Source organism: Cyanistes caeruleus, chromosome 6 (assembly GCF_971803275.1).
Source record: "Cyanistes caeruleus chromosome 6, bCyaCae1.hap1.1, whole genome shotgun sequence".
In the NCBI taxonomy this organism is placed as follows: Eukaryota; Metazoa; Chordata; class Aves; order Passeriformes; family Paridae; genus Cyanistes; species Cyanistes caeruleus.
The window spans coordinates 32557272-32585187 of record NC_141706.1 but is presented as its reverse complement, the minus strand read 5'-3'; the positions used below and the strand labels follow the sequence as shown (position 1 = coordinate 32585187).

At 40.4% G+C, this 27916-nt stretch overlaps 2 protein-coding genes across 23 annotated transcripts in view; one reads left to right on the top strand and one right to left on the bottom strand.

Moving 5' to 3' along the window:
• Nucleotides 1-71: 71 nt before the first annotated feature.
• GANC (glucosidase alpha, neutral C) lies at nt 72-24469 on the bottom strand. 2 transcript variants are annotated; one of them, XM_086891777.1, is made up of 24 exons: nt 24270-24469; nt 23120-23182; nt 21814-21922; nt 21162-21289; nt 20468-20650; nt 19618-19663; nt 18230-18296; nt 16776-16872; nt 16004-16184; nt 14982-15135; nt 14363-14598; nt 13213-13339; nt 12190-12269; nt 11181-11324; nt 10710-10806; nt 10228-10329; nt 9499-9742; nt 7732-7796; nt 7126-7202; nt 5820-5894; nt 5295-5408; nt 4651-4763; nt 3049-3152; nt 72-2164 (listed from the first exon to the last, which is right to left on the bottom strand). In XM_086891777.1, the coding sequence occupies exons 1-24, from the start codon at nt 24296-24298 to the stop codon at nt 2055-2057; spliced, it is 2745 nt and encodes a 914-aa protein (XP_086747903.1). In that variant the 5' UTR covers nt 24299-24469; the 3' UTR covers nt 72-2054. The 2 variants fall into 2 exon arrangements, with proteins under 2 accessions (XP_086747903.1, XP_086747904.1); XM_086891778.1 differs by lacking the exon at nt 24270-24469 and adding an exon at nt 23822-23910.
• The window catches only part of TMEM87A (transmembrane protein 87A), a 24157-nt gene continuing 20692 nt past the window's right edge, over nt 24452-27916 (top strand). For 2 of the 21 annotated variants that reach the window (XM_086891794.1, XM_086891792.1), the window contains exons 1-2: nt 24541-24672; nt 26134-26191. In XM_086891794.1, the coding sequence (XP_086747920.1) occupies nt 24541-24672; nt 26134-26191 (190 nt within the window). Of the gene's footprint in view, nt 24673-24705; nt 24987-25047; nt 26034-26133; nt 26192-27916 lie in introns of those variants that run through there. The other 19 variants (XM_086891807.1, XM_086891799.1, XM_086891802.1 and 16 more) reach the window with 19 other exon arrangements.

The following is a 27916-nucleotide window of genomic DNA, read 5'->3' as shown; positions in this document are numbered from 1 at the left end:
ACCAGAAACCCTTGGAAGAATACTCACTAGTGATTCTTAACAGTAGAAAGAAGGCTGAAAGGAAAAAGGCATGTGCTTCATTATTACTTTATTTCACTTTCCAATCTTAGAAATAGCAGTGAAAATATTTTATTAAATTTCCCAAGACAATAACTACATGCTGTCAGAATCACTGCTATGCTTAAACACAGTAAGAATTCATCAATGAAAGGTTAGAAGTTGATAGAAAAATAGGGTCTGTCTCTGTTTTCACAGATGTAAAAGATCTATTTGCTGCTGTTCTACCTGGATTAACACGTTTGCACTAAGCACAACAGTATTTATGCTGCCAGTTCCTGGAGGGGAGGCTCACACTGTCTCCTGGAAGGTGCTGACAAATAGCTCAGAAGAATAAAAAAGAAGGAAGCTAAGGGTCTGGTGTGGAAGAAACTACACTTGAGTAGTTAAGAGCAGAGTACTCACAGTTTGCTCTCACACTTGCTATTCCCAGAAATCTGCCTTGCAGAGGACAAACAGCAGCAGGTGGGAATGACAGAGGGGATTAGTAATATTACGTTGCCTTTACCTGTCAAAAATCCTTCTCTGTTTCCTACAAGTTAATATACTGATGTTTTTAGAAAATACCTTCTTATCTTACTAAAAGAAATTAAATGAACTAGAAATCCAGAAAAACCAGAGACCCAACTGATGGGTCTGATGTTCAGGTTTGACTCAAAGCAGAACTGGTTTCAAAATAATATAGGTGACAAGTGCAGCAAATGGAAAGGGTAAACAAACCCTGTGGAGCAATGGCAGCCTGTGAAAAGAGATGCCTAATACAGAAAAGCCTGAGGGAACAGGCAGGATGTAATGGATGTTGGGACCCAGGATGTCTCTGTTTTGCAAGCCAAGCAAGCATCAGAACACACCAGTTCTGATTGCAGAGATGGTGGGAAAAGAAGGCAAGGGAACATTAGGCTGAGTTGTAACAGAAGGGAGAAATAACCATAAAGTGGGATTTCTGAATGCAGAATTAATCCCATTAAAATCAAAATTTGCTTCGTAAATGCCTAGCTCAAATCTCAGCCAGATACTAAAAAATGACATGACTAAAATTTATGTAAAGGAAGCCAAAATATGGCAGGACTTGGAAGATGTGGAAAAGCATAGCTCCTTCACTGGGCTGGCTTTAATCAATGACATCCAATCATCAATACCAATTCTTTCCTAACATAAAACTTTTTTTTTAAGTAGTACTTGCAGACGGAGGGGAGCAGTAACATGGAAAATGTTTTTGTGTGAGTATAGCTGCTATCCTAAGCCAGTACTGCACCTATGAAGATCTGTGCCTTTTTGAAATCCAAGTTTCAAAGCTGGCTGTTAGGAAGTCTTCTGCACCACCACATTACTGTCTTCTACTATTGCACAATTGACTGGCACAAGCTACCCAACCCTCACCTCCAGTGCCTGAGCTGTTTGGTGAGCCTGCTGTTTACTTTCCTGTGCAGACCAGCTAATTTTGCATTGTCATAAGGGCTGGAAAGCAGAAGAGTTTCTGATCACACTGGCTGGCTCCTTCTGTGTTTGTTTTCAGAAGGCAGCTGTCAGGCAGAACTCTAGTGATAACTTCTGTGTCTGTCATATCTGCTGATGCTGCTTGTTGAACTGGCCCAGATCTCAAGTGCTCCAGTCTCTGAATAGTGGGATTTTCAAATACTTACATGAAGGCCTGTGCCAACAAGCCACAGTCTCACCCCATCAACTCATAATTTTTTATTGCAAGTGAAGGCAGAACTGAAACTTAAAGCCTAACTGAAGCTAGCCTAATGCAAATAGTATTTAGCTTATTTCCCCAAAGAGACAATCCTAGTGCTATTACTTTTGCTGAACAGAAAAATTATCCAAGTCCAAATTAGTGCTTTAAAAGAAAAATTGTAAGAAGTGTTAGTTTGGGTGGGTTGGTGGAAAATATATTTGTTGATTCAACTGGATTCAAGTGCACATCTGAAGTTCTCCCAGTTTATTTCTCCTCAGCATCTCAATGAAAGGTTTCTCTGCAGAAGTTGCATCTTCTTTCAGCTAATACAGATCTCCCAGTCAGCATCAACACTCAGGGCTATGTTTTCCAGTGTCAGCACAGAGGTCTTCGTATCATATGTGAAAACCACTTCTGTTTTTTTCCCATCTGAACAGGACAAGAGAGTTTGCTATTTAATTTAGGAAGAATCCTTCTGAAACACAGTTATATGTGACCCTACAGTTTTTAGTTCTGACTGTCCCTGCCACTGGTGGAAAGGTTTGATTAAAAAAAAATGTAAGTCAAATCTTCCCAGCACACACATATGAATGCAGTGGAATAAGAAAGTAACTATTTTCTTCTGATCTTTCAAACTATGGTACATCAAACTATGGAACTACTCAAGGATTTTTCTGAAAAAAATAACCCTGGTTTCTGCACAGGTGTTCCTCCAAGCACCCTTGACAGGTGGAGGCAGAAAGTCCATTTCCCCATGACTCTCAATGTGAAGTGGCATGTTTGGAAAGCAGCCATAAATCATAAGTCCTTGTTGTAGCTGCTACTGCCTATCCATATGGGATACCTCGCAACTTCTAGAGATCCCCATATAGTCAGGAACTCCAGAACTTTTGGATGGGCATGGAAACAGAAGAATAAATATGGTTTTGTCTTCAAGTTCCCTGTTCTAGACTAGGCAGGTTGACAGACTGAGTAAATAGGCCTTCAATTTAAATGCCATCTCTGCTCATGTTCTGTGCAGGACAATGTCGTCTGAACACGTTCGTTCCAAACCATTTTTACTGACACATTTATCATCTTTCAAAGTCTAGTTCTTCAGTTCTGCATGTAATATTAGTGGTGAATAGTTGCTGGTTCCTTTCACTAAATTCTGTCCTTGATATAAAAAAAAAATGTAGCAAAGGAAACTAAACAAAGAGGTCTCCTGTGCTGTAACACTTCTTTGCAGACCTGTCAGTCCAACACCTCTAGTGAATGGCAGCAGAGCAACACAATTTCAAAAATTTGTAGTAAATTAGAAGTCAATTCATTACCCTTGGGACTGGCTGTCACTGAAGTGGGATGCTTTCCAAATCCCAGAATAATCACCCGTTCAACTACACATGTAGTGTGGTATTGTCCACTTTCATCTATGCAGCTGCAAAAAGAAAATTATTTCATATACATTGATTTCTTTCCATCAGTGTAAGTTTAGTATCACACAAATATTATTACTTCAGTCTCATCCTGAAAGCTCCCAATACTGGTTTCCTTTCCTCTATTTATCTTTCTCTTAAAAACAAGTAAAACTTGCTCCCATTGTCAGCTGATTTTTTCACTGTGTATCGGATTTCAGTCAGAAGAAAAACAGTTTGAGAAGCTATTTTATGGCAAAAAGCACGGCTTTGAGAACCAGGAAAGTTCTGGATTTTCAGAAAAGAGTAGTTAAAACTCCTAAATATAAATGTAAAGCTAATTTTAACATTTTTTCAAGTAAGATATTTCAATCTGAGACAAAATTATGTTTAATTTTGTAATTAATTTTTATTGAAAAGCTCTAAAAAACCCTCAAATCAAAATGTAACTTTTTTTTAATGAAGAGAATCTTATATCATTCATCTCAAAATTACTTTTCTTTCCAACTTCCAGCTTTGCTAGAAATTTAGCAACATTTTTCCTTCCCATCCTGAATTCCTGAAAGCTGAAAAGTTTTTCAGATTTCATATTCCAGATAAAGAGATTTGAAGTACACTTTTAACCACATTATACAAGCTAAACTAGTTTTGCTCTGTGTTAAATTTTGTAGCTTTAGGACCAACTCCTGCATATTTTTGAAGCTTGAAGGACTAAAAACTGCCTGCAGAATCAACACTTACGCACTACACACCCTTCTGTGCAACAAACCTCAATAGTAAAGGAGTTACAGAGGCATATTTGGCATCTCTTCCTTATGAGCAACGAAAGATCTCTTTGACTTTTAGGTTTTGCCACTGAGCCTTTGCAGGTGGTATCCCCTTGTGCCTCCTTTTATTCTTCATGCTAATATATATGGTGAATTTGTTGATTACTTTGAGAGACTGCAACGGAGTGGTTTTGGTTTGAGTATCTCAGGTTGGGAGGGATACAAGAATCAAACCCAACTTCCTGCTCCCTTGCAGGACTGCCTAAAACTAAACCATGTGACTCAGATCATCGTCCAGTTGGGCTTTGAACTAGGAAAGGCTTGATGCCTTGACCACTTCCCTGGGGAACACATTCCAGTGACTGACTGGAACAGCAAAGATTATCTTAGAAAACAAATCTTAAAAAATACAAACACTCCAGGTGCTGCCTACTTGCAAATCTCCTGATTTATCTGTTTTGTCTCTCTGATAGGCTTTACTCTGATGACTTTTCATTATATTTGTGTCAATCTGCATAATGTCAAGTTTGACTAGACTGAAACAATGCAACTCAGTATTTTGTGTGTTACTGCCTTCAGACCTGTGTAGAACACTGTATACCTCTGCAGTTTTATGACAGATTCTGCACACTCTTGGACTTCACTAAGCAATAGCTGAAGCTAATAGTGCTACATTTGTAAGAAGGCCTCGTGAACTAGAACAGGCATTTCCAGTGATAGTGTGTTGGTGGCTTTTGTCTGTAATTGCTGTTACCTGGAAGAGAGAATGTTCTTGCAGAAAGTGAATTTCCGATACAGGAACTGTTTCTTGTGGAGATACTGAAATGAATGCCCATCATCTATGTAGAGCTCACCTATGGCACAGGCCTGTGAAACACACCAGATAGAGCACAAATTAACAGCGGCTTCTAATGTTGAATAATGAAGCTGTCTCACTGCATCTTATGCTTCATATCGAAGGTGTGTGTTTATTTTTCCTTAGCAGCTTGCATCCCTGGAAGGCTCAGGCAATCCAGCTCTGAGAGTGCTGGACATGCTGGTTTTGTAAATTGACGCCATGTGTCACCTCATTATTAGCAAAGACAGTTGTAGGAAGTTCCCTCTCTGTGCCCAAGAGGAAGTTTGTGGCCTGCTCATTCTCTGCTCCTTCCTCCAAGGGACTAGACAAGGGCTGAAAAAGGTCAGAAAAATGTTCTGCCTCTACTGTGCTCAGATAATCATGCTCAGAGAGGACAGTGGAGGAGAGGTTTGAGTCCCCCCAAACAGCACAAGTGGAGAAGAGCCATTGGACACTCAAATGTAAATGCCATTGAGCTGACTGAACAGGTAGCAAGGGCCTATGAAGATCAGATGGAGAAGAAGACATCTTTGTAAAAAGGGAATGCTATCCCAGAGTACCTCTGTATCTAAGGCCACGTGGAGTTCATAAGAAATATCTATCATCCATTCAGTGGATTTTCCAGCTGTGGTCTTCAGAGGTATCACAGTGCCCCCCCGCTGGAATACAGGAATCTGCAAAAACACAAAGCCAGGGCAGAAAGGTTTCCATACTCTGATAATGTAATTTTAACCAGGATCAGAGATAACAACAGTTTGCTCCAAACTTAGAAGTAAACTTTTGCCACAAATATATAAAGAAAACTATTCAACTGACAACGGGAATAGTAGTAAACTTCTGTATGTATATAAGCAGAATAATTTCCGTTGGAAAAGCAACCCTTGCATCACCTCACTTCACCACCAGGATGCAGCAGTGTTCAATCTAACAATAAAGGAGATGCAACTTTTATACAAAAGCTATTTTAGATTACATTTCTACAAGGAAATTGAACTGTCACTTTTCTGATTCTGAATATTGACAAAAAAAGAGCTTGGGGTTTTTTTTCTGCTCCATGAAAGTATCATTTTAAAACAAAAACATACATTCTCCAGTGTTACTGGGATCTTCACTGTGCCTGCATCTTCCATTCGCTTAAATTTTCTGAAATCATACCAAATCTAGAAAAAATGAAGAGAGAATGAGCATGACATGTATGACAAGATCTGTTCCCTCTGCTGATGCAGTTACTCTCCTATTTAAGCTGTCACTATTCCAAACTATTCTTTGATATGCAAGAAAAAGCATTTATTTTTAAAATAAACGACCTTCTGGATGAAAAGAATGAATTATAATTTCTTAAGCACAAAAATAATCAAACCTTTGCTACAGTTTAATGTAGAAATGTCTGCACAATGTCTTGTATGTCTTAAAGCATCTGGAAGTGCAAAACAAACACTTTTTAAATTTTATTTTTTTAAATCTAGTTCTTGAAAAAGCATATTTATATTGAAGAGAAAATTAACAACAAAGTTGCTAATAGGTAACAAAAGAGAGCTGCATCTTAGTCTCCCATGCACCACACTTGCCAGCAGGTTTAAATGCTTTAAGTGTTCCAACCACTCAATTGCTACAGAGATCTTGATAGAAGTGTTTTCCTTAACTTGTCTGGAGAGCCTAGTCTGTTTTTCTCCTTAAACAGAGAAGAATTCTAAGTGTTCTCAGGTGCATTAGCGGAGTTATAAGGCTCTGCATGGTCTCATACATTCCCCTTTGCTGCTTACTCTCTAGAGTTTCAGGCTTCCCCATAGCAACTATTTTCCCCAAATTATTTCCCTTCCTCTATTTCACAGCTCCTGTAGCCAAATGCTCTTTGTAGGAGTGAACCACTGTGCCATCCTGTGGATAAATACCATTAATTCAGAGAACTGTTCTCTGTATGTGTCAGTGTTTGATATACATGTCCCCGGCTACTGAGGCTTGTCTTTCCTTGTTAAAATTTCCCCTTCCCACAGTTTCCCTCTGATTTTCTTCTGACCTTTCTTCAAAGTACCCTTTTTCCCCATATAAAATTAGAAGTTTAACCCAAAAAGAAATACATGAAAAAAGGAAATTGACAATGTAGGGAAGCTGTTCATAGTGATTGATGAGACACAGCAAGCTTTGAAGGGAGATTTAAACTGTGGGTGACTTGAAATTTGTGCAGCAGGTCTTGGAAAAGCAAGAAAGTAAATTTACTGTGAGCCAAGCAAGCAAGCCACCAAGATGGAAGGAAGGGTTCAGAGTGGCACAGCATGGCCAGCCAAGACTTGCCACAGCAATAGTGCTCAGCAGTTATTAGATAGGGAGCTGGAAGGCTTCTGCATAAAATAATTATTTGGGAACAGTTGAGTAATTCATATACATCCTTACCTCCTCTGGCCCTGGAAACAGAACTGTCACTGTCTTGGCCTCTTTCTCTGTGACTGGATGCACCAACAAAGCATTTCCTGGAGAAAAACATAACCACAGCTATGTCAAGGCTGCATCTCCCCAGAGCAGAACCTGTGCTCTGGGGCTGTCAACTTCCAACAGCCATTTCAGGAGCTTGCTTGGGTGTGTCATATGCTTAGGTTCACTTTCTACTGAAGAAAAAGGCCTGTGTGGTGGGGTGATGGCTGACTGACTTCAGCAGCCAGCCATACCACAGTAAAATACACTCATGTTTGGGTAGCAGTTGTTTACTACTGCCATTTTTGAAGCAGATTGTGATCTTAGCTGCTCCACTGAACTTGATGTTCTAGGTCAAAACCAATCATGTTTTTTCAAAGTGACTAGTGAGATACAACTGAGTGTTTGCATCTCCTATGTCCTCTGTTTTCAAAATGAGGTTAAAACTAGGTCACTTAAAGAGGTCTCAAGTTCTATATTCAATTATAATTTTTTTAAGTCTTAGGCAGCATTTTCATGTTTTCTTTTTGTCATGCAACACCTCAAAAATATTTAAATCAAATCCCAGAGAATAAGACACCTGCTTACCCAGCATGTACTCATTTTCCACATCAAAAGTTTCCATTTTCTCTGGAAACTCTATCCAGAGTGACCTGTAGAAAAGGAAGATAATGGAATTCAGTTACATTTTTCCTCTCCAATCAACCTGTTCAAGTCCTTGTGGCATTTTCAGGCTCCATTTTCTCCCTCTTTTACAAGGCACAGTTATCAAGAACTGAATACAGGGCAAGATCCTCTTTTGTGTCAGTGACATATAGTGCCCCTTTGAGAAATTGCTGAGAGTCCCCACTACATGGGTTAAGACACTCCAGTATACCTTTCTTTACATCTGTGACCTCCTTTTCTTCCCTCCTGCCTTCTTCCTTACAGCTTTGCACTACATCTGCCTTCCTTCTATCACAGGAGAGATGGATGAGCCTTTGTGTGCCAGTCTACCAGCAGTGCTAGCCCCTGATGAGCTAGTCCCTGCAGCACAGTCCTTCCTGTGCTCCACAGCTTCCTGCTGCTTTTATAGCAAGTCTCCTCCTGGCCACACCTGAAAAACCTGCACCAGAAGCTCATTTTCAGTCTTTCTCAAAAAAGGGTACTGTAACAACTGTCTGGTTACGGACCAGGAGTTGCATATGTAAAGTTTGAGAGATTATGACAAAAATAGCTTGTTAAGAGATGGGGTTTGGGTTTCCTTACACAAAAGCCTGGCTCACCTGCTCGCTCATAGGCATCCACCACTGCAGCCCTGATGCTTATGTGCTTGCTAATGAGACCCTTTCCATTCTGCTTGTCTCAGTGAGAAGAACACACTTCCTCTCTAATTCTGTGCCTACTGCAGCAAACTTAACACAATGCAAGTGTGATTTAATACTGTGGGCAGTTGACATGTCCACAAAAGCTTCATTTCAAGAAAGACAGAAACCCACTGCCTATGTCATTGCATAAAACAGGTGCATTTACACCTACATATGTGCAGACAGACACCCACACTGTGTCTGCAATGCAAATCATCTTCAAAACACAAACCACTCAACCCTTGTCAAAAAGACCTTTATGTTTTTAAAACTTATGAGATGTATCTGCATAACAAAACATAAAGGCAAATGTGTGCAAAAGAACATTCTAGGGCAACCTCAAATACACAGATTATAATCTATACCAGGGAGATTAATGACATTCATCTCTTCCTGAAAGAAATGCTGAATTCAGCTCCAGAGGTACATTTTTAAGAGGTTAGAGAGCAACAGGACAAAAAATTTATTTTCTACTTTAATTTCTGTTCTAGATTATTAAATTCTCGACTAAAAGAAACACTATAAGGCATACTGCAGAAAAACTGATAAAATTATTAATATTAAATAAGATTTTATAACAATAACAACTCAGCAGTAACAAATATTTTCATGAGAGGCAAAAGGGCATTTACATTTCTAGGGCAACAAGTTCAGAGTCCATTAAGCGCTGTTTTATGTACTGGTTGGACTACTACGTGATGGTCTTTATCATGATGAAAAGTCTGAAGTCCAGACTACTTTAAAAAGTTTAAAGACTGCAATGTATTTATTGAATTACTGCGTTCCAGGTGTCATTTTGGAAAAAAGTCAAAACATAGTTTTCCTCCGACAGCCCTAACAAAGCTTCCAGAATTAATGAAAAGAGAATTCAGTATGAGAACTTTTGTGTGGTTTTCTCCCTTTCAACAGTCAAATAAATAATTACAAAATTAAGAGGCGGTAATTTAACATCTCTTCTCCAAGAAAGCTCCTGCAGATACCCTCTAGGCCTCCTGACTCATGCTCTTACCTCATGACGGGTTCAGCCGCCGTGTGTGCCCGATAGAACAGAGTGTATAAGTAGGGCAGGAGGACGTAGCGCTCTCTAATGGCTCTCCTGATGATCTGGGTGTTCTTCTCCCCAAAGAGCCACGGTTCGCGCCGTTTGCTCTCCATGTTAGAGTGACCTCTGAAGAAGGGCTGGTAGGCTCCCGCCTGATACCAGCGAACAAGTAACTCTGGTTCTGGATCTCCAATAAACCCTCCCACATCAGCTAGATATTGCGCAGACAAATAAAAATACACAGTTTTGGAAGTTGCTCAGGAAAAGGTGAAGCTCTCTTCTAACAAACATTCCAAGTGTATAAATCCATGCATTTCACTGTTCTGCTGTTGGGCAGCTGCTTGTCCAAATAAGAGTAAAAAACTGGTGCAACAAGTTATGCTTTGAAAAAAAAAATCTCAAGAGAGGTCTTGAAGGCTAAGTGAGTGACGTTCCCAGGGACACAGGACTGTCACAGCAACGCTGTGAACAGAACACCACCTGAGGACTGCTGCTCCAGATGGGACACAAACACTGCACAAAAGTTAGTGGAGAGACGATGGTGAGACACAGGTTTCAGGCTTCTGAAACCAGACTTAATCTGTGAAAGCACCTGGAAATGCACAGGCTTGTTGAGCTTTCCACCATCTTTGTTGAAGTCTACCTTGGGAATACAAGCTTGGTGGCACCAATTATGCACAGTGAGAAACACATTACCTCCACAGAATGAAATCCCTGCCATGTTGATGGTAAGAAGCATTGGAATGGATATTTTCAGGTAACTCCAGTCTGCTGTGTTGTCTCCAGTCCACACTGCCCCTGGAAATACCCAGTTTCAGCATTATGCAGGAAAATGGAATTATATCTCAGTTTATGCTTGCAGTTAAGGAAAGAAGACAAGAATAATCACAAACTACTTTGGAATTCCTGTAGGTTGCACCTTTTGTTTTTTCTTACACATGCATGCTCCTGAAATAGGCAATAAAAGGAGGTATTGGTTTGTCACAGGACACAGGTTGCTGTTCTACCTTTGACTCGTAAACACCTTGCCAGCCTTTCCTGATTTTTTTAGCCACTTGCACTCTTACAAGCTTACCACATCAGTATTTCTAAGCCAGTTTCTGTGCTCTCTAGACCACTAGCCATCAAACTTAATAGAACAAAGCAGCAAGGAAGGCATCCAGCTAATCCTTACTCACCATACTTCTGTGATCCAGCAAAGAAAGATCGTGTGAGTACAAATGGTCTCTCTTTTCCTGAAGAACGTCTGATGAGTCCTTCTGCAGTTGCCATTTGCTGAAAATTATGAACAGAAGTCAGGAGGACAAACACTTTAATTAGGGTACTTTTTGACTTTTTAGCCCTACTAAGGCAGAAAAACAAAAACAATTCTGTACCCAAAAATAATACCTATTTATCTCATTATTATCTCATTAGAATACATGTGAACAAAAAGATTAAATAGTCACAGCCAATATAATTTACATTATTATGGTAGTGGGAACAGATGATACCACATTTTCTTGTGACCAATCACAGTTTATTTCAAATATTGCAATATCCAGCAGAATTTCAGGCACTGATGAAGGTTATAGAATACCTACTACTGAAGTACCACATCACACATACTCCATGAGAATAACTGCTGTTTGTGTCTCCAGATACTCTACCTGGTAGAATCCATAGAGGTTGTGTACTTCCCGGTGCTCCCAGTTATTGTAATGCACAGCATCCTTCTGCATTGTTAGCTCTGCCCCCTTGAAGACTGAAGGCTCATTCATATCATTCCATACAAAGAGGATATTAGTGGATGCCTGTGACACAGGGTTGCAATTAGGTCATGACAGATCCAATCCTGTGACTTTGAGTGTTTATCTCAAGTGGGTGTCAGGCATATGAGTAGAAACAGGGATATGAGTAGAAACAGCAGCATAAAAGCAAGACTTGGTAATTACACTTCTTGGGCCACTTGACAGCCCCCAGTCATTCATCTCATTCCTCTTAGAGGCCCTTCTAGTCAGGGTAGCAGCCTGCAAGCTCACTTGATCTTTGCAATTCTCACAAAACTCAGTAGGCACTTGCTACTCTTGCTTCCTGGTGAGGGAAAAGACAACTATAAAACAGCCAAGAGGAAAAATCAGAGAAGGCCAGAGGTAAAAGCTGGAGAGGAAAAGCAGCATGGGAAGTATCTACTATGTATGTCTACTAGGGAAGTGGTTTCAACAGCTCTACTGCAAACCAAAACTTTGGAGCAGGGTGAGGGGAAATGGAAGTGTGCAGCAATGGTCATCCAGACACTTTCAGCACTAGGCAGGAAGGTCAGAATGAAGTGACTGAGCTGTGAGAGTGCACTCCCACATCACTCCTTGTGTGCTATCATGGTAGTAAAGGCTGGAACAGCAGCAGCTGTTTTAGATTATGGGTTCTTAAAATGCCTGCAGTTTGTCCCTCTAGTGCTGCAACTACACTGCATGTATTCACTGGTGGCATATGGGTTCCAGCTGTCTTAGTAAAGGTAAGCCCATGGAGAAAATTCTTCTGTGGTACTTACAGCTCATCAAGATATTTTCCTTTACACTACAATAATAGAGCTACAAAGGCCAACAACTCGCTTAGACAGTATCTTCTCTCTTCCCCTTTTTTCAAGCTTTCTGCGATATGTAGCAAATAAATACAAACCTTGTATGTTTTGAAGGCAAATTGATCTGCATACCATTTTCGCACTTCAGGATTGGTGAAATCTGGGTAACAAGAAGGACCTGTGGATGTGGGAGATCAAATTATTTACCTGATTTTAAGAACATTGTCTTTGCACCTAAATACAATGGCCTAAAGCTACAATGGTTTCCATAGACAGCAATAATGTAGTTGCTATTTTTTTCTGAAACTAAAGGTCAAGAGCAAATTCCAGGCTGACTTGGAATTCAGAACACCCCTTGCCACGTTGTGAAAGGTCAACACACTTAAGGTTCAGGAGTTCTGAAGCTCAGCACCACTTGATTGCTACCAGTTTGAAACACATTCACATGTGAACAAGTAGTCAGGGAAAGACAACATTGCCAGTATTCTAAGCTCAAAGAGAAAAGTGTTACTGAGAAGCTGAATAACTACATCCTGCCATGCTAATAGAAGTTGTAATATGTCCTTGATTTTTCCTATAATCATTCCTTTGCCAGGATTGTCTTCCTGTCTGGGCTTCCTGTCTGTAAGGAAGGGAGACAACCTTTTCTGCCTCCCTGCAATGAGATCTTCTCATGAAACAGTGTATGTCAAATCACTGTACTACTACTGAATAAAAGTCTTCAGTATCAGGGTTCACTAAATTTCATCCAGCCTACATAAGCTGTGCTCACTGCAACAGACCAGGCTGCATTTCTGTGTCCAAGACAGGTTGGGAAGAGAAATGGCTGTTCTGATCAATAAATCAAATTCTTTTAGTTCTTGGCACTGGCACTATCTGCACACCCAATAGGTATAACAGAGGCAACCTATACAGCTGAGGCAATCAGGACATGATTATACCAACTCCCCCCCTATTATTACAAATTATATTAATTTTAAATTATTATTATAATTATTAATATTGACAACAAATGCAAGCAATATAAGAATTTAATTCTGCTTCCATTAATCCAAATTAAACCATTCTGCAAAATTTTAATAATAAACAGCTTAAAATATAAAGACAGGGTGTTTTTTTACCTGGCCAACTGATGCCCTCAAAATCTTGCCCATTTCTGTCTTTCACAAAATATCCCTTCTCTTTTGCCTGTGCATACAGGGTATATGAGGGATCAACCTTAATATGAGGGTCTACAATGACCACAAGCTGCCAGGATAAGAAAATAAAAGCATCATTAACATCAGCTGTGCTTAATAAAACAGTAAGAGTTCAGTTTTGATAAAAGGCAGAGAATGACTTCATCTCAGGTAAAGAAGAGAGCTGTGTCCCTAGTTTTAGAAAGCAGATACCAGGTTCTTTATATACCGTGTTAGACATATATATAGGAATTTACAAGGAGTGCATGAACTCACCCCTCTGAAATAAATGACAAAACCCATTGATAAAATCAAGTACCCCAACCCCTAAAATCACTGTTGTATTCATGGGAATGGGAAAATACCTGACTTCTGTGTTCATGTGCCTGCTTAAATACTTTAATACTGCTTTAATACTGTGGGCTGTTCACAGTATTAAGTATTAATTAGATGCCTTAAGACATCTAAATTCATTTTAGTTTGTGTAGCATACAGAAGCAATGGGTATTGTAGTTTGTAGTTTATTGTAGTTTACACTCTGCTGCAAAGCTGAGAAAGCACTATAACTCCATTTGAGAGATTATAAAACTTGAATGCCATTTCAACAATCCCCTGTTCACTGACTTTTGGCAAAGATCAAACATTAGGCAATTCTACAACTCAATAATTCCAAGGAAAATATTTTAGCTTTAAAAACAGAAATGCAGAAACACAAAGAAAAGCTGAAGCAACCACAAAAACTATCAATGGTGAAAGCCCATGTTAAGAAGAAAATTTTCTGCTGTGTTCATCAATTTCTGTGTTCATCAAAGACAGCACCAAGCTGCTTCTGTAAGAAGGAGTTTTATATGGGGCAAATTTAGCTAGATTGTCAGGATACAGAACAAACTATTAAATAATAAAATGGTATGAAGAACTGAATTAAACAAGATAGTTTGCATGCTGGAAGCATCACCAGATGGTAAGTAACCCTGTCTGATTTAATCTGTTGCAGTTCACCTGTTTCCAATATCTGAAGTACCCTGCTTAAAGCTAGATTGGGAATATTCATACCACAGAGAAATCCTTTCTTTCTTCCTGCATTATTATTTACCTTGCGTTTTTTCTTCCTGAGATGCTCTTGCATCTTTCTGGGGTTCTGGAATTTCTGTTTGTCCCAAGTAAAATACCTCTTTCCATCTGTGTGCTCTATATCCAGCCATATGACATCATAAGGAATGTCATGTGCATCAAAGCCAGCATCCACTGCCTTGACATCTTGCTCATCCTCATAATTCCACCTGCACTGATGGTAGCCCAGAGAAAAAAGTGGGGGCAATGCTTGAGTGCCTAGAAAGAGTATATGAATGAGGAGGATAAAACTGTCAAGAAATTCAGTCTTTCCACATTATAATGTGGCCTGTCTTGATAGTGACTGGCAGTTACAGCCTCCTGTGTTTCACCTCTTCATCTAAGGGTGCAGTTTCAGATAGCAGTGATTATGCTGGCTTCTCAGTTAGAGCCAAGTTTGACCAGCTGTGAATGCTAGAGAAAACAAGGACAGAGGCCTGTCTTCACAAAGCACAAGCCTTTGATCTACACACAGCAGTTTGGGAACAACTGGCCTGCTGCACACAATGGGCAAATATTGACCCACTCTTGGCTACAGCATGTTCCTCAGAGAATCTCTTGGGTAAGTGTGCCATTCTGACTCAAATTATGTGAGTTAGTACCTGTCAGTTGTGCAAACTGCTTGAAGGTATCAAATGCAGTGGGTCCCATCAGCAGGAAAACATCAATGATCCCACTTTCTGACATCCAGCGTACATCAGTTAGAGGCACTGCTCTCTGCTTAGCAGTCTCTGCAGCAGATCTGGATGGAGTGTGCTTAGAGAAGGAAAACAAGGTAAACCTGAATATCTCTCTCTCTATCAAACTTTTATTTCATGAAGAGCTAAGAAGGAAATACACAAACTCACTAACATATACCTGGCAGGTATCAGGAATATACACTGAATGTTTCTCATATATCCTTCACAAATCCTTTACCTTGCACAGCTCTTACAAAAAGCAGAGTAATAGGTAATGAGAAAAAATGGATAATGAGTGGCAAAATAATTAAAGCATTTCCATGAGACTGTGAATTTTCTGTAGGATCTTTGAGTAATATCTATACCATGAGTTAAAAAAAAACAAAACAAAACAAAGAAAAAATTAACCACATAATGCAGTGCTGGAAAAGCAAGATTTGCCTTTTTGTCATTATTTCAATTTTAACAGAATTCATATGTTCATGTTTCAAGACTGAGTTCCGTTCCTGAACATTTTATGTTTCTTCAAGGTCAATTGCATTCCACAGAAGAATGAGCTTGCTAAGTAGAAATCTGTGGCAATTCCAAGAATTTAAATGCTGATAAAAATTTCTCAAATCCAAGTGAATGTCAAGATTTTTGTCCACCATTTTTCTGCCTTCTACATCCATCTGTGTAGATTTTTTTCTATGTATTTTCTCTCTGCCTCCTCCTGTAGACCTATTAAGATACAAGATCTATAACTTGGCTCTTGAAAGGAGACATCACTTTGTTCTTTTAGTTTAATACAACAAAATTAGCAATAGAGAGGACAGGAGGAAGAGACTGACAATTTTTCATTAGTGAGCAAAAGATATACCTCCAATAATGCTATATGCTTGTTGGCGCTATCCTGAAGTGTTTTCTTTTATTATTTAATTCTGAGGAAAGTGAATAACTCTCACCTCAGCTACTGCCTTTGTACTAATATCCACCAGTGTTTCTGAAGAGTTCAGCCAGAAGATCCCTGAAGTTCTGTTAGGCTTGTGTGCTAAGAGAAGGGGTACTGAACCATAAATGCCTATTTTTTCATGTATCTTGTGGCCGAAAATATCCAAATTATATAGCCGGTAGGCATCACCATCACTAGGACAAACAAACAGATGTGTTTGTTACATGTAAGCATCTTGCACTAGGCTAGTTTTAACTCTATTACCATTCCACTAAACCTGGTGAATACTCAGTAAGTGCTCTGTGTTCTGGTCTTTTGTTTAGCATCCAGAGCTGGATTATGAAATATGGACTGCCTAGATTACTACTTCTTTGCTTAGGTCCTCATTTTCTGAAGCAAACAAGATTTCTGCTGCCAGTGAGACTACTGTGTGTTTTCTTTAAATCCTAAAATATTTCTGAACTCTCCCATCCTCCCACAGAATTGCTCTTTTATGACTTCTGCTAAAACATGACCAATCCTGCAATTCAGAAAAAAACTGCATGGAAAATTAGGAGAGAACAGAAAGGGCCATTCATGGAATTACACACTAGGGAAAGCAGAACACTTTACTCCACATGGACAGGGGCTATAATTCAGTTTGCTGTATCGTTAAACTGAAATATACACTACATGATATACATATCTCAAACTCTTATCTGCATTAAATTATTAATACAGTGTTATAGTTCTCTCTTACAGAAGACACAGTGTTCAGTAGGAATCTGACACCTTGACACCTTTACCTGGTGTTTTTAAGAAGAAGTGTTTCTGTGTGTTGTGGTATTCCATAAACATGGTCATATCCATGTAAAGAGAAGTCCATGCCTACAGAAGTAGGACCTGTGGGAATAATATTAAATTATGAGAATGCAGAGTTCTTAGGCTTATCTGAAAGGAATAAAGCAGAGCAACCTAACTGGATAAACCAAAAGAAAAGAGGTTTTAATGTTTCAATAATTAACTCTTTCATGCTTCCTTTCAACTTCAATTATTACTTCTGTTCTACAGAGGTAATTTTTGAACAGATTTTATTGTATTTCTTTTGATTTTGAACTTCTTAACAAGATGAAATGAATTGCTTTAACAGAAAAAAATACAAATCCATGTAATCACTTCTTTATTTGGTAGTGAAACTACTTAAAACTCGTGTTTCTATCCCAGTGATAGAAAAAAAGTCAAACTTTGCAGCACAGTGGACTTCAGAATCTGAATTGTCTGTTTCCCACTGTCATACTACTGAATCCAAAGCAACTTTTGGCAGGTGACCAGAGATCCTGCAGACCGACAAGCAGCGGCTTCAGGATCACAACCTGACCATATGGACTTCATTCCTTTCACATGGAAACCAGAAAAACATGATGCTGGCCTAAAACATGAGAAATAGCATTTCTCATGCTATTTCAAGACAAGGGCAACAGCTTCCTGCCTCTGTGTCTTGACTGTGAATTGAGAAAGTTTCTGTCACCAAAAGAAATTGCTTTCATACTTCCCTCTTCCTACTGCAGATGCTGGGTATAGGTGGTTGCTATAAAAGTCTGCATGATAATGATAATGGACAAAGCTAACCAACTTAATTAATATAGAATACAACGGGATGGACAGCAGTTCATTGTATTTTGGTAATTATAATTTAAAATGTGTTTGAGCTACCGCTTTTACGTGTTTATAAACTTTGTCTTTATCACTTCAGATTGCTCACTATTCCTTTTTTTAGTCCACACGTAAAAAAGTTTATTCGTGGCAATTATTAATACTTAGATGATTATTAATTATTAATGCTTAGATCATGATTTCTGATATGTCATGAGAATAGACTACAGGTGAAATCAATGTCAAGTACTAATACTAAAAAAAAAAAAAGAAAAAGGAAATAATGTATTATATACAATATATACATGTAAAGTCAGACGATGCAGATAGTGTTAATGCTGTGTCAGAAATGGCAGTTGATGAAATGGGGCACATTTAACATTTTGTTCCCTCTTAAACAGAGATCCAATGAATATTTGCAGAGCTTTTGTCAAATTGTTACCCATCAATGATTTCTGATTAAAACAAAGTTAAGGCAACTGAAAAGCAGGAGCAAGTGGAACATTGATAAACATTAAGCAGCTAAACAGAAAGCAGACAGAAATATGAATGAACATGGGTATATACAAAACAGTAAAGCTGTTTTCAGAAGAAGACTGAGACTTACCATGAGCTTTGATGTCTAAGAAATTGCCAAATTTCTCTTGCCAGAGATCTAGATCCTCTTGTTTTTCCTGTACAAATAGAAATAGCTAAGCCTAGCAAATGAAACTGCTCACATTATACATTTCTAAGAAAAATATGTTTATTCACATGAGATTTATACTGTTTTTTTTTTTTTTCCACATATGGCTAATATAAATAAATCAAAAACACAAATCAGATTCAGCTCCAGGAATCTACACTGAAGAACTGATGTGCACATGTTGTACACAGCATAAAAGTGGTATCTGAGGACTCGGATAGAATAGCCCACTTTGGAAGGGACCTCAAAAGATTACCATTAAAGGGTGAACCAGGTGAAGGGAGCCTTGATGAGATTATCTAGCAGCCTGTCCAAATAAATCTTGAAAACCTCTCATGATAGGGACTGTGCCATATCCCTAGGAAGGTTGTTCCAGTGAGTGATTATTCTCACTGGGAAAAATGTGTTTCTCCTTGATGTTTAATAAATTTATGAAATGCATGGGTAGAACCAAACAGAAAAAACCCATACAAACAGAAACCAACCCACTTCCCCAAACACTAAAGGTCAGACAACAGAAAAAGCTCTTCAGACACTCTGGAGTGTGTGTAACTGATACTTTTAACCTCCTTGTGTCCTGTAATTCATTGTCGTAGAATTGACACTTCTGGCAGTGCTTTCTCTAGTTTTCTGTTCCACATTCATCCCACAATAAGTAGATGTGGCCTCTTGCAGCTTGATTTCCCCGGCAGAAATCAGAGCTCAGACATAAGCATGCTGCAGGCAGCACAGCTCCTGCCATTTGTAACAGGATAGCAGAGTAAGCAGCCATCTGCTCTGCAGGAGGCTAAAATTACACCACAGACACAGCTCAGCCTCCTGGGAAAACTGCTATGTGCCTCTATGCACTGCCAGGACCTGGGCTATTTTAAGAGTGAATTTTATTTCTGTATTAAGCCTGAAGGTATGTGGAGACATATTTTGTGACTGTTATAAAAAAAAGTCTTGTTCTTGTGAAACTCTATTTGCAATGAACAGGGAATTTGAAAATGCCAAATATCACCACAAAAGTCCCTTTTACACATCTACTTCAGATCAAATAAGAGAAGAAAAGTAATTAGTAATAAAAAGGCTATAAAAAAAAAACATTTTTGTGCTAAATCTACCTGACTGATGCCTTCTACAGACATGGTAAAATACATAAACCTTCCTTCAACTATGAATTTATAAAATCTCTCACTGTGTTATACCAGGTCCTTTTTGAAAGTGGTTAGACTGTATTTGTAAACATACTATGGGGTAAAATGAACATGTGATTAAATTTTCTTTTATAAAATATTCTTGCTGGAATTGCAGTAATTATGTGTTACCTTAGAGGAATCACTTGCTGCCTCCTCATTTTGTACTGCAGATTTTCTAGTGAAAACAAATACATAGAAATAATCAGTTTATTGTTAACATAAGCAAGGATTTCAAACAGAAAATAGCATCATGTATTGCTTTATACATTATGTAAGACTTTTGGTGCACACTTACAAATCATTTTAATATTCAATGCCTTAAAATAACCTTCATTCAATACTTGAGTTAGGTTGATTTCTTGGCCTTTCATATTTACTTCTATCTGTATCAGCATTTTACCTGCCCAGAAGATTCTCACTTCTTTATCATTCTGCTAAGGGCTCTCTGTTAATTTCAATGTTTGAAATGATGCTCAAGAGAGATGCTTACTATGCCCATTTTTTACTCATGACATGACATAATCATGACACTGAGGATTTTCATCCTTCCAGCTCTTTGTAGTGTGATTAACCTGTGACATCTTGTAACCAGATGGCACACTGCAAGTTAAAAAAAAAAAAGACTTCTAGTGAATAACACTTAATTAAAGAGTACATTTAGTGAGGAAAAATATGAAACTAATAACCTCACCATACTACCATCGCTAATTCCCAGGAAAGACAAGGGGTACCAGGATACTTTAGTGTTTTGCAGAACTGGCCATTAAATGAGATTAGAATTTTGCACATGGCTGCTGCAAGGGATTAAAGCAGTCTGCAGCTAATTGGTCTAAAATTTGCTTGTTAAACTTTCCCTTGTATTTACTGTACTTATGAAATAAAAGAGAAGTCATGTTTCAGTGCATAAGAGCTTAGAGCTGTTTATCTTCAGCTACAGCACAACCAGTATATACAGAGATGTGACAGACAGATGCTGTACCTGTCACTGGGAGGAGGTTGTAGGTGCTCAAAATACAACAGCCCATTGGAATTCATGCTCATAACAGTCTCACCCTTGGACTGCAGCTCAACTTGGAAGGGGTTTGATGTGACTTGAAGTTTGTAGTCCTCATTAACACTTGACAGTACCAAAATACCTGCCTCCTTGTGGGATATGAACAGTCTGCCAAATTAAAAGCAACGACAGCTTTATATGAATCAGCAGCATATGAAATCCACTGTAACTAAATAACAATTGATAGAAAAGATGGGCTAAGAATATCTGCATACATTACACCTCAAGGCTAATGTTGAGCCAAAAAAGGCCAGAAATACATGCTGCGCTCAGTGTTCACTGCATAGTCCAAAAAGTGGCTACAGAACTGCCATGAAAACTATCCAGAGCTTGCATTCCTTTCATATTTACAGGTAATGCCTTAGGTAAAAAACTTTGCATTGCAACAAGTAGGCTATTTTCTGACTGAGTCAAACAGGCTTGGGTTTCTTATCTGTATGGTAAAATTTTCTCCTAAGTATTTAACGTGATCTTTTGAAAGTAAATTAACCACGTGCATTTTTTTTTCTTCCTGTAACAACTTTACATTGTAGAGAGACAACTGTACTGTAATACAAAGGTAACACAAAGCTGTGTAAGATATTAAGGTTCCTTTTCACTTAAATCACCCATCACTTACCTCTTGGTGGTAGGTTCCTTTATAAGAACATCAGGAACTTTGTACCTTGCTCTGAGAGGAGATGCCTCATCGATTTTAAGCCTGAAAATATTGCCTTCTATTTCATAAATTTCTACTTGTAGAAGAACCTGTGAGCAAACAAACAGATAAACTTGTAAGGATAAAAATACTTATTTTTAACAGAGCATCACCAAACACTTACTATCTGGAAAAAAGGGAAACATGCCTGCTTTCTGATTTAATGTTCTTTAGCATTGTTATGAGTAGAAAATCATCATCCATATGAATTTACACCAGCTAACTCCACCCCTTTGAAGAAGCAATGCCTTTTGAGCAAACTCTTTATCTTCAAGAAACTGATATCTAGCATTACAGAAAAAGAACTTATTATTTTGAAGTAGTGGAGAAAACTCTGAATTAAAAATATTTTTCAGATAAAGTGTTCTATTCAGAACTCTTTTTTCGTAAAGCCATTAATTTATTTTTTTTTAATTAAATGCTGATTAGTAAGGACATATTTAGGCTGATAGTTTGCATTATCTCTCAAATATCTATCACTGAACAATCTCAAAACCTGCAAACATTGTCAGTGTTGTTGACAACATTCACTGCTCTCTCTGTAAGCACCCTCTTATGCGATGTGGTATCTCACCTTATTCTCCTCATGAATGATTTGGAATTTGACATTCTCATCACTTAATGTGACTGAATCCAACAACACTCGATACAAGGATTTTCCAGGATGTAGAAGTTTCTGACGCCTGTCAAGACAGGAAATTATTTTTGTTCTCCCCAGTTCTTGTAGCTTAAATCATACAGAGAGACATAATATTGTTAGAAATGTTTTACTTAATAATTTTTGTATTGAATTTTTTCAAATAAAATTATTAGCACTACAAGTCAAGAGGTCAAATGAGATGTCAGAGAGGTTCAGGGGTTCACCCATCACCACTCTCTATGGTTTTTAATAACAATAATAGTCTTAATTCAAGTGTCCAGCTCTTAGCTGTGCAGTTACATTGTTCTTTCATTTATCCCTGACATTTCAGTTGAATAATCTGTTTTTCCATTTTCTGTCATATATCCCTCTAACTCTCCAATGAACACCTTCTACATTCTGGGGTGATGAAACAGTGGGTTTGTAACTTATAACCTCCAAAAAACTACAAATAAATAATTTCCACCAAGGAAATTGTTTCTCAATGAGTCAGATGACTACAGAGCTTTGACTGAAGTTTTTGGCCCTGATAATGTTTTTAGGTCAGAGATCCTGAAATAAAGGCTCTTTCAACTGGTTGTAGAATTCTCCATGCCAAGGCCAGGCTTTATGAACTATTTGAAGGTGTCTTGGAGGCTACCTTAGAGACAAACTTCTTCATTAATAAACCAAGTATGTCAGTGACTAATTGGTGTAATAATGGGCAATAACTTCTTTCAGTCAGCACAAGAAAGAACACAATGGAGGGAAGAAAAAGGTTGAGAGCAGACTTAGAAATGGGATGAGAAATATGATGTAGCATAAGGTTAGCTTTAAGAGACTAGTGAGCTAGAATTTAGATTCAACACTGAATTCTGGCCAAGGCTCAACAGGACTGTAATCACACATGCTATTGTCACAGACTAATGAGTTCCTTTGGGTGTTTTTGCCGCTTTGAACTACAGATAGTCATGAGAACAATCTGCATCTGAATGCACTTGCAATTAAAATATTGCTAGGGCTTTGTCAGATGAGAGGACTGATCCTTTTGAACACTAACAGAAGACATTCTGGGTATAAGATTACACATTTTAAAGCCTGCTGATTACTGCTTGCTGATAGGTAAGTAGAATGCTCACCTTTGAAAAATAAATCCTGAAAATAGCAGACTTGCTGTGATTAAAAGTCAGTGTGTAATTATTTCTTGTATCTTTTACTATTAGTAGATTAAAAATAACCACCACACTATAATTCTCCATACCTGTAAAAAGCAATTTGGTTGCATTTCTTAAAGTTGCTTTTGTCCACAGCCTCATCTTGGACACTAGAAAGAGCAGATAAAGAAAGTGCTTAAACGTGTCCATCAAACACCTGCTCAATGATCAGATGATGGGGAGCCTTTTCAAGTGTGGTCAGGATCAAAGACAGTGCAGAAAACTCCAGTCCAACATAAAATGTGATGGACTTTAAACTACTGTGTTTATTACACGTTCAGTTTAATGCTGAACCATTTCCTTTTAAACTCTGAAATTTCGAGAAATTACTGAACCTATCACTAACAGAACTGAATTTCATCATAGCTGAATACTTATGGGTTTGCATTTTCAAGCCAGACGTCCCTCTTCAGTCATTACATTTAATTATTATTTTCCAGTAATAAGAATGGAGAAATGGGGAGGACTGGCAGAAAAGAAGAAATCCTGCATCCTTTTCTTCTACCTTCAGTGGGACCCACAAAGGAGGGAGGCTTCTGATGGTCCTGCTGACAGCTCTACATTATCTTTAGGCTGGAAGTAACTTTTAGATTTATTAGATAACAGTAATTTTTTTATTTGTGTGAAAGAAAATGGGCTGCCAGTAGTGTCCATCATCAAAATATTTCCCAGATCACGCTTGGTTCAGATGGAAGGGAAAAAGTTATTAGTTTTGGCAGATAAAGCACTGATGCTTATATAATACTTACTAACTACACACATGCAACATAGGAAATGCGGATGGCACCCACTGAGGCTCAGTCACAATTACAAGTCCTGGATTACTATTTGAGATCTCACAGTGACCGTATATTTAGATCACTTAGCCCTTCCCATTTTTGCTTGAAGACACGTACGTCCTTTTGGGTTTTGCTCCAAGTTCGTGCGCCTCTGTCGGCGCACTGAACGCGGTGCATCCCGAGCTACCCCTGGCGCTGTGGATCCGCTGGCTGCCCCGCTCCGCCGCGGGAAGGCTGTGCCCGGGCACGGCGGCCAGGACAGCACCGGCACGGCCCCGCACGCCCGCCCCCAGCCCCGACCCGCTGGATGGGGCCGGGTCCGCACCCCGCCGCTCCCCGCGGACACCGGCCGAGACAGCCCGGCACCAGCGGGAGCGAGGAGAGGGCCGGCCGAGGAGCGCCTCCCGGGCTGCGTTACCTGACTCCCCCCGGCGTCCCCGCCTCCATGGCGGAGCTGCCCCGAGCGACCCGCGCGGAGAGACGGGCTGACAGCCCGCCGCGCCAGCCGGGGAACGCCGCGGGCCCCAAGCGCGACCGGGCCGGCGAGTGGCACCCGGGGGCGGTGACAGCCCGGGCCGAGCGGGGAGCGGCTCCGCCCAGCGCCGCTCTCGCCGGCCCACGACCGCCGCGTCCCTCCGCGGGGAGCGGAAGAGGCGCGGCCAGCACGGCGGCGGCCTCCGTACGGCGGGATGGCGGCGGCGCCGCGGTCCGGGGGGCGGCGGCGGCCTGGAGCTGTCCTGCTACGGCTGCTGGCGGTGCTGCTGCTGGCGGGCGCGGCGGGCGCCGGGCAGCGCTCCAAATGGCGGCTGCCTGTGCTCCTGGTGAGTGCGGGGAGCGGGGCCGGGCCCGCAGCCGCCGGGCCGGCCGGTGTGGCGACGGTCGGAGCGAACGCGTGCGGGCGGGAGGCCGCGGCTGCTCCGCGCGTCCTCCTCCGGCGGGACGGCTGCGGACGGGAGCGCCCCTGCTCGGGCCTCTGTGGAGCCTCACCCGGGGCTGGTGCGGGGGCTCGGGGCCGTGGCTGCCTCCTGCCCTGCTGCCTGCTTGAGCCCTGTCTGGCGGCTCGGCTGGTGGCGGCACGGGAGAGAAGACTTGTGCGGGAAATAGTCCGATGGGCGGCGAAGGGAGAGCCGTCCCTGTGAGGCCCAAGGGAAGGAGGGAGGGTCCTCCCCGGCTGGTGCCCGGCCTCGGTGGGCCCTGTGCGGGGGAGGCCGCCCCGCGCCCCCCGTGCGGCCGGGCTGGCGGCCCGCACCGTCGGGCAGCGCCGTGGCCTGGGCTCGGGAAAGCTGGGCCGCTGCAGCGCTGGACCGAGAGAGGGCCTTAGGGAAGGTGAAGGGGTTTCGGCACTTCTGATAAACCCTGAGTGGAATTTGCGTGGCGGAAAGCTGTTGTGCCTCAAATTCGGTCGGGCTTTATCAGGCGATGAGCGTAATATGCGCTTTATGCGAGGCTTTTGAGCTTCAGGAACAAAAGTGAAAGATCGCTGTGAACACTCCTGTTAGTTCTTAGAAGAGAATTTATTTATTTTTTTCTGTTGGATGGTCCAGACCATTTAATCAGCAGGAAAATGGTAGTCATTTCAACAGATGTCAGTGTGAAGTCGATTCCGCTTGCAGATCAAAGAGCCCCAAGCTTCTTAAACCATCTCTAAGAGTATGTTGAAGGGTAGTGAGGCGTGACTGGAAAGTCCAGTAAGTCTGGCTCCGGATTTGACATTTTCTTTCATTACTGTATTGGCTTAAAACTCAGAATGGAAGATTATGTTTACTTAAGCTCAGCGACATTAAGCCTGGTGCCAAAAGATTTTTTGCATTTTATATATTTTTTATCTGTTAGTAGCTCTGTAGACTATTACTGTATACTTATATAATTTCTTAGCTAACTTCAGTACTTCTCCTACCCTCTTAGGTTAGACAGACACATTCCTGGAATCCTACGATAATCTCACTTCTTCGGTGAACCAAGGACATTTCACTTTCCGATGTATTTAGACGTAACGTGGGGCTAGAAACAGGGGGAAGGCTGCAGTAGAGGGTCAAACCAAGAGGGGAGTTACTTCATTAACTGTATTTCTGATTGGGGATTCTTGTCAATGATGCTAATTTGTTAAATTTACAAAAGTGTCAAAGCCGTACATCATGTGTGCACTACACTGTCAGTGCACCTGGAGGGCTGTCAATAAATGGTAACTGCTTTTTATAATTTATAACTTGTTTGGCTTGTGATTTTAGGGCTGATAAGGGATTAAGCCCACTATCACCTCTTCCTTTTTTGTGCCTTTGCAGGGGAAGAAGTTTAGCTTTGGGAAGATTCTCTTCAGCAACACCACCATTTTCCTGAGATGTAAGTGCTTACAAGGCTTACAAGGTTACAAGGTTACCTGTTCTCTCAGCTTTTTGACACCCCGTCTATTTTTAACTTTCGGAACTTAAAACACCGTGAAGGGTTTAACTGCACTGGCTGCCGTGACAGCTAATCTAGCAGTGCAGGAAAGCAACAGCTCTGATATGGTTGAGTCTGTTAACTGCCTTGGAGCTTCCCAGTTGTGATCTGTTTAGGTTGTAGCAGAAATTAGTGGCTCTATTCATGCTCTCTGTGGAGAGGGAAAAATGGGCAATGGGAGCACCATTTTGTTTCAGATAGTGGGTAATCATGTGTGGGATGTGCTGCTCTCTACTGCGAAGTGTACTTTTCCTATCTTAGATTTGTTAAATTCCCTTGAGATTGGTGCTAGCTGGACAGGGTCTGTTATACTGATGTGAATACAGAAGGCAATGTTTTTTTGAAGCCTTGTTCCTTTTTAGCTTTGTGCTTCTGGGTGTGGTAAGGGAATGTTGCACACTGCAGCAGAGCTCTCCTGAGAGGTGTTTTCTCCTCCTGATCCCGGTGTGTGAGTGGGATCATTGAGTTTGTTCTGTCGAGCAAACATGTTAGTCTCTGTCTGGTGTCCGTACTTGTTGTTTTTCAGGTTTAATTTCCAATACCTGCCCTTCTTGGGGCAGTGTTTCAAGGAGAGTTTGTTGAAATGCTTCTCTTGATCCCATGTGAATCTGAAACATGAGGGTAGAATTCAAGTGGTTATTAGTGAAGGTCCATCACTTCACTGTTAGGGCTTTCCCACTTGAGAAGTGTAGCTGAGACACTGAGGTTTGCATCTTGCACTGAGACAATTGCAGCTGTACAACTGCAAGATCAAAATTAGAAATCTGCTGCTTGGGAAAAGGAGCAAGGGTTGAAAGGGCATTTTGGTACTTTGGTAGGTTTTAGGCTTTTTTGTCTGAAGTTTAATAGGAATAGTGTACTCATAGTGACATGTCACCTAAGATACAGGTCTCTGAAGTGAAGTGTGTGGTAAATCTACTTGTGCCAAAATAACCGAGAGAAGGAGCTAAGGCATGGGAAAAAAATGATTTGTTTTAAGGCAGATCTGTCAGTAAGAATTCAGCCCCCTGACTCCTGATGTGGAATTGAATTACACTGTACTGTCAATCTTTAAGCAGACATTAAGCCTTAAAATTCTGTAGTGAAGACACCTGTTTGACATACCAGTGTGATTGAAAGATTTACATGAATTTGGAAAATGAATCACTGAAAGAGGAAGGAACACAGGCTGGGAATTTACTCATTTTCTCAGCCTAGGTGAAACTTTAACTGCATGTGATGCTGGGAACCTTCAACTTTACGTGTTTTTTCTTTTTTGCCCATGCCTTTGTGGAAACTGGTCTCCTTTTGTTTCTTCTCTGTTGCCTCTTCCATCTGCTGTGTGATGTTTGTGTGAACAGTATGACCCTTCTTGCTCATGGGTTGTTCATGGTTTTCTTGAGCACCTGGGTCTCCTTACGTCCTTTTTTTGTCCCCTTGTCTTGATTTTAGTTTTGAGGGTTTTTTGTTTCGGTTTGGGTTTTTTGTGGGTTTTTTTGTTTGTTTGGTTTTTTTTTCCTAATCTGTATGGCATATTGGTGTCTGATGCTTTCAGCTTCTGACTGGGAAGATTGCTGCTGGCATGTACTGTTGTCAATAATGAATTTATTTTTATCTACTTTTCTGAAGTGCTGTTCTAGAAGGCAT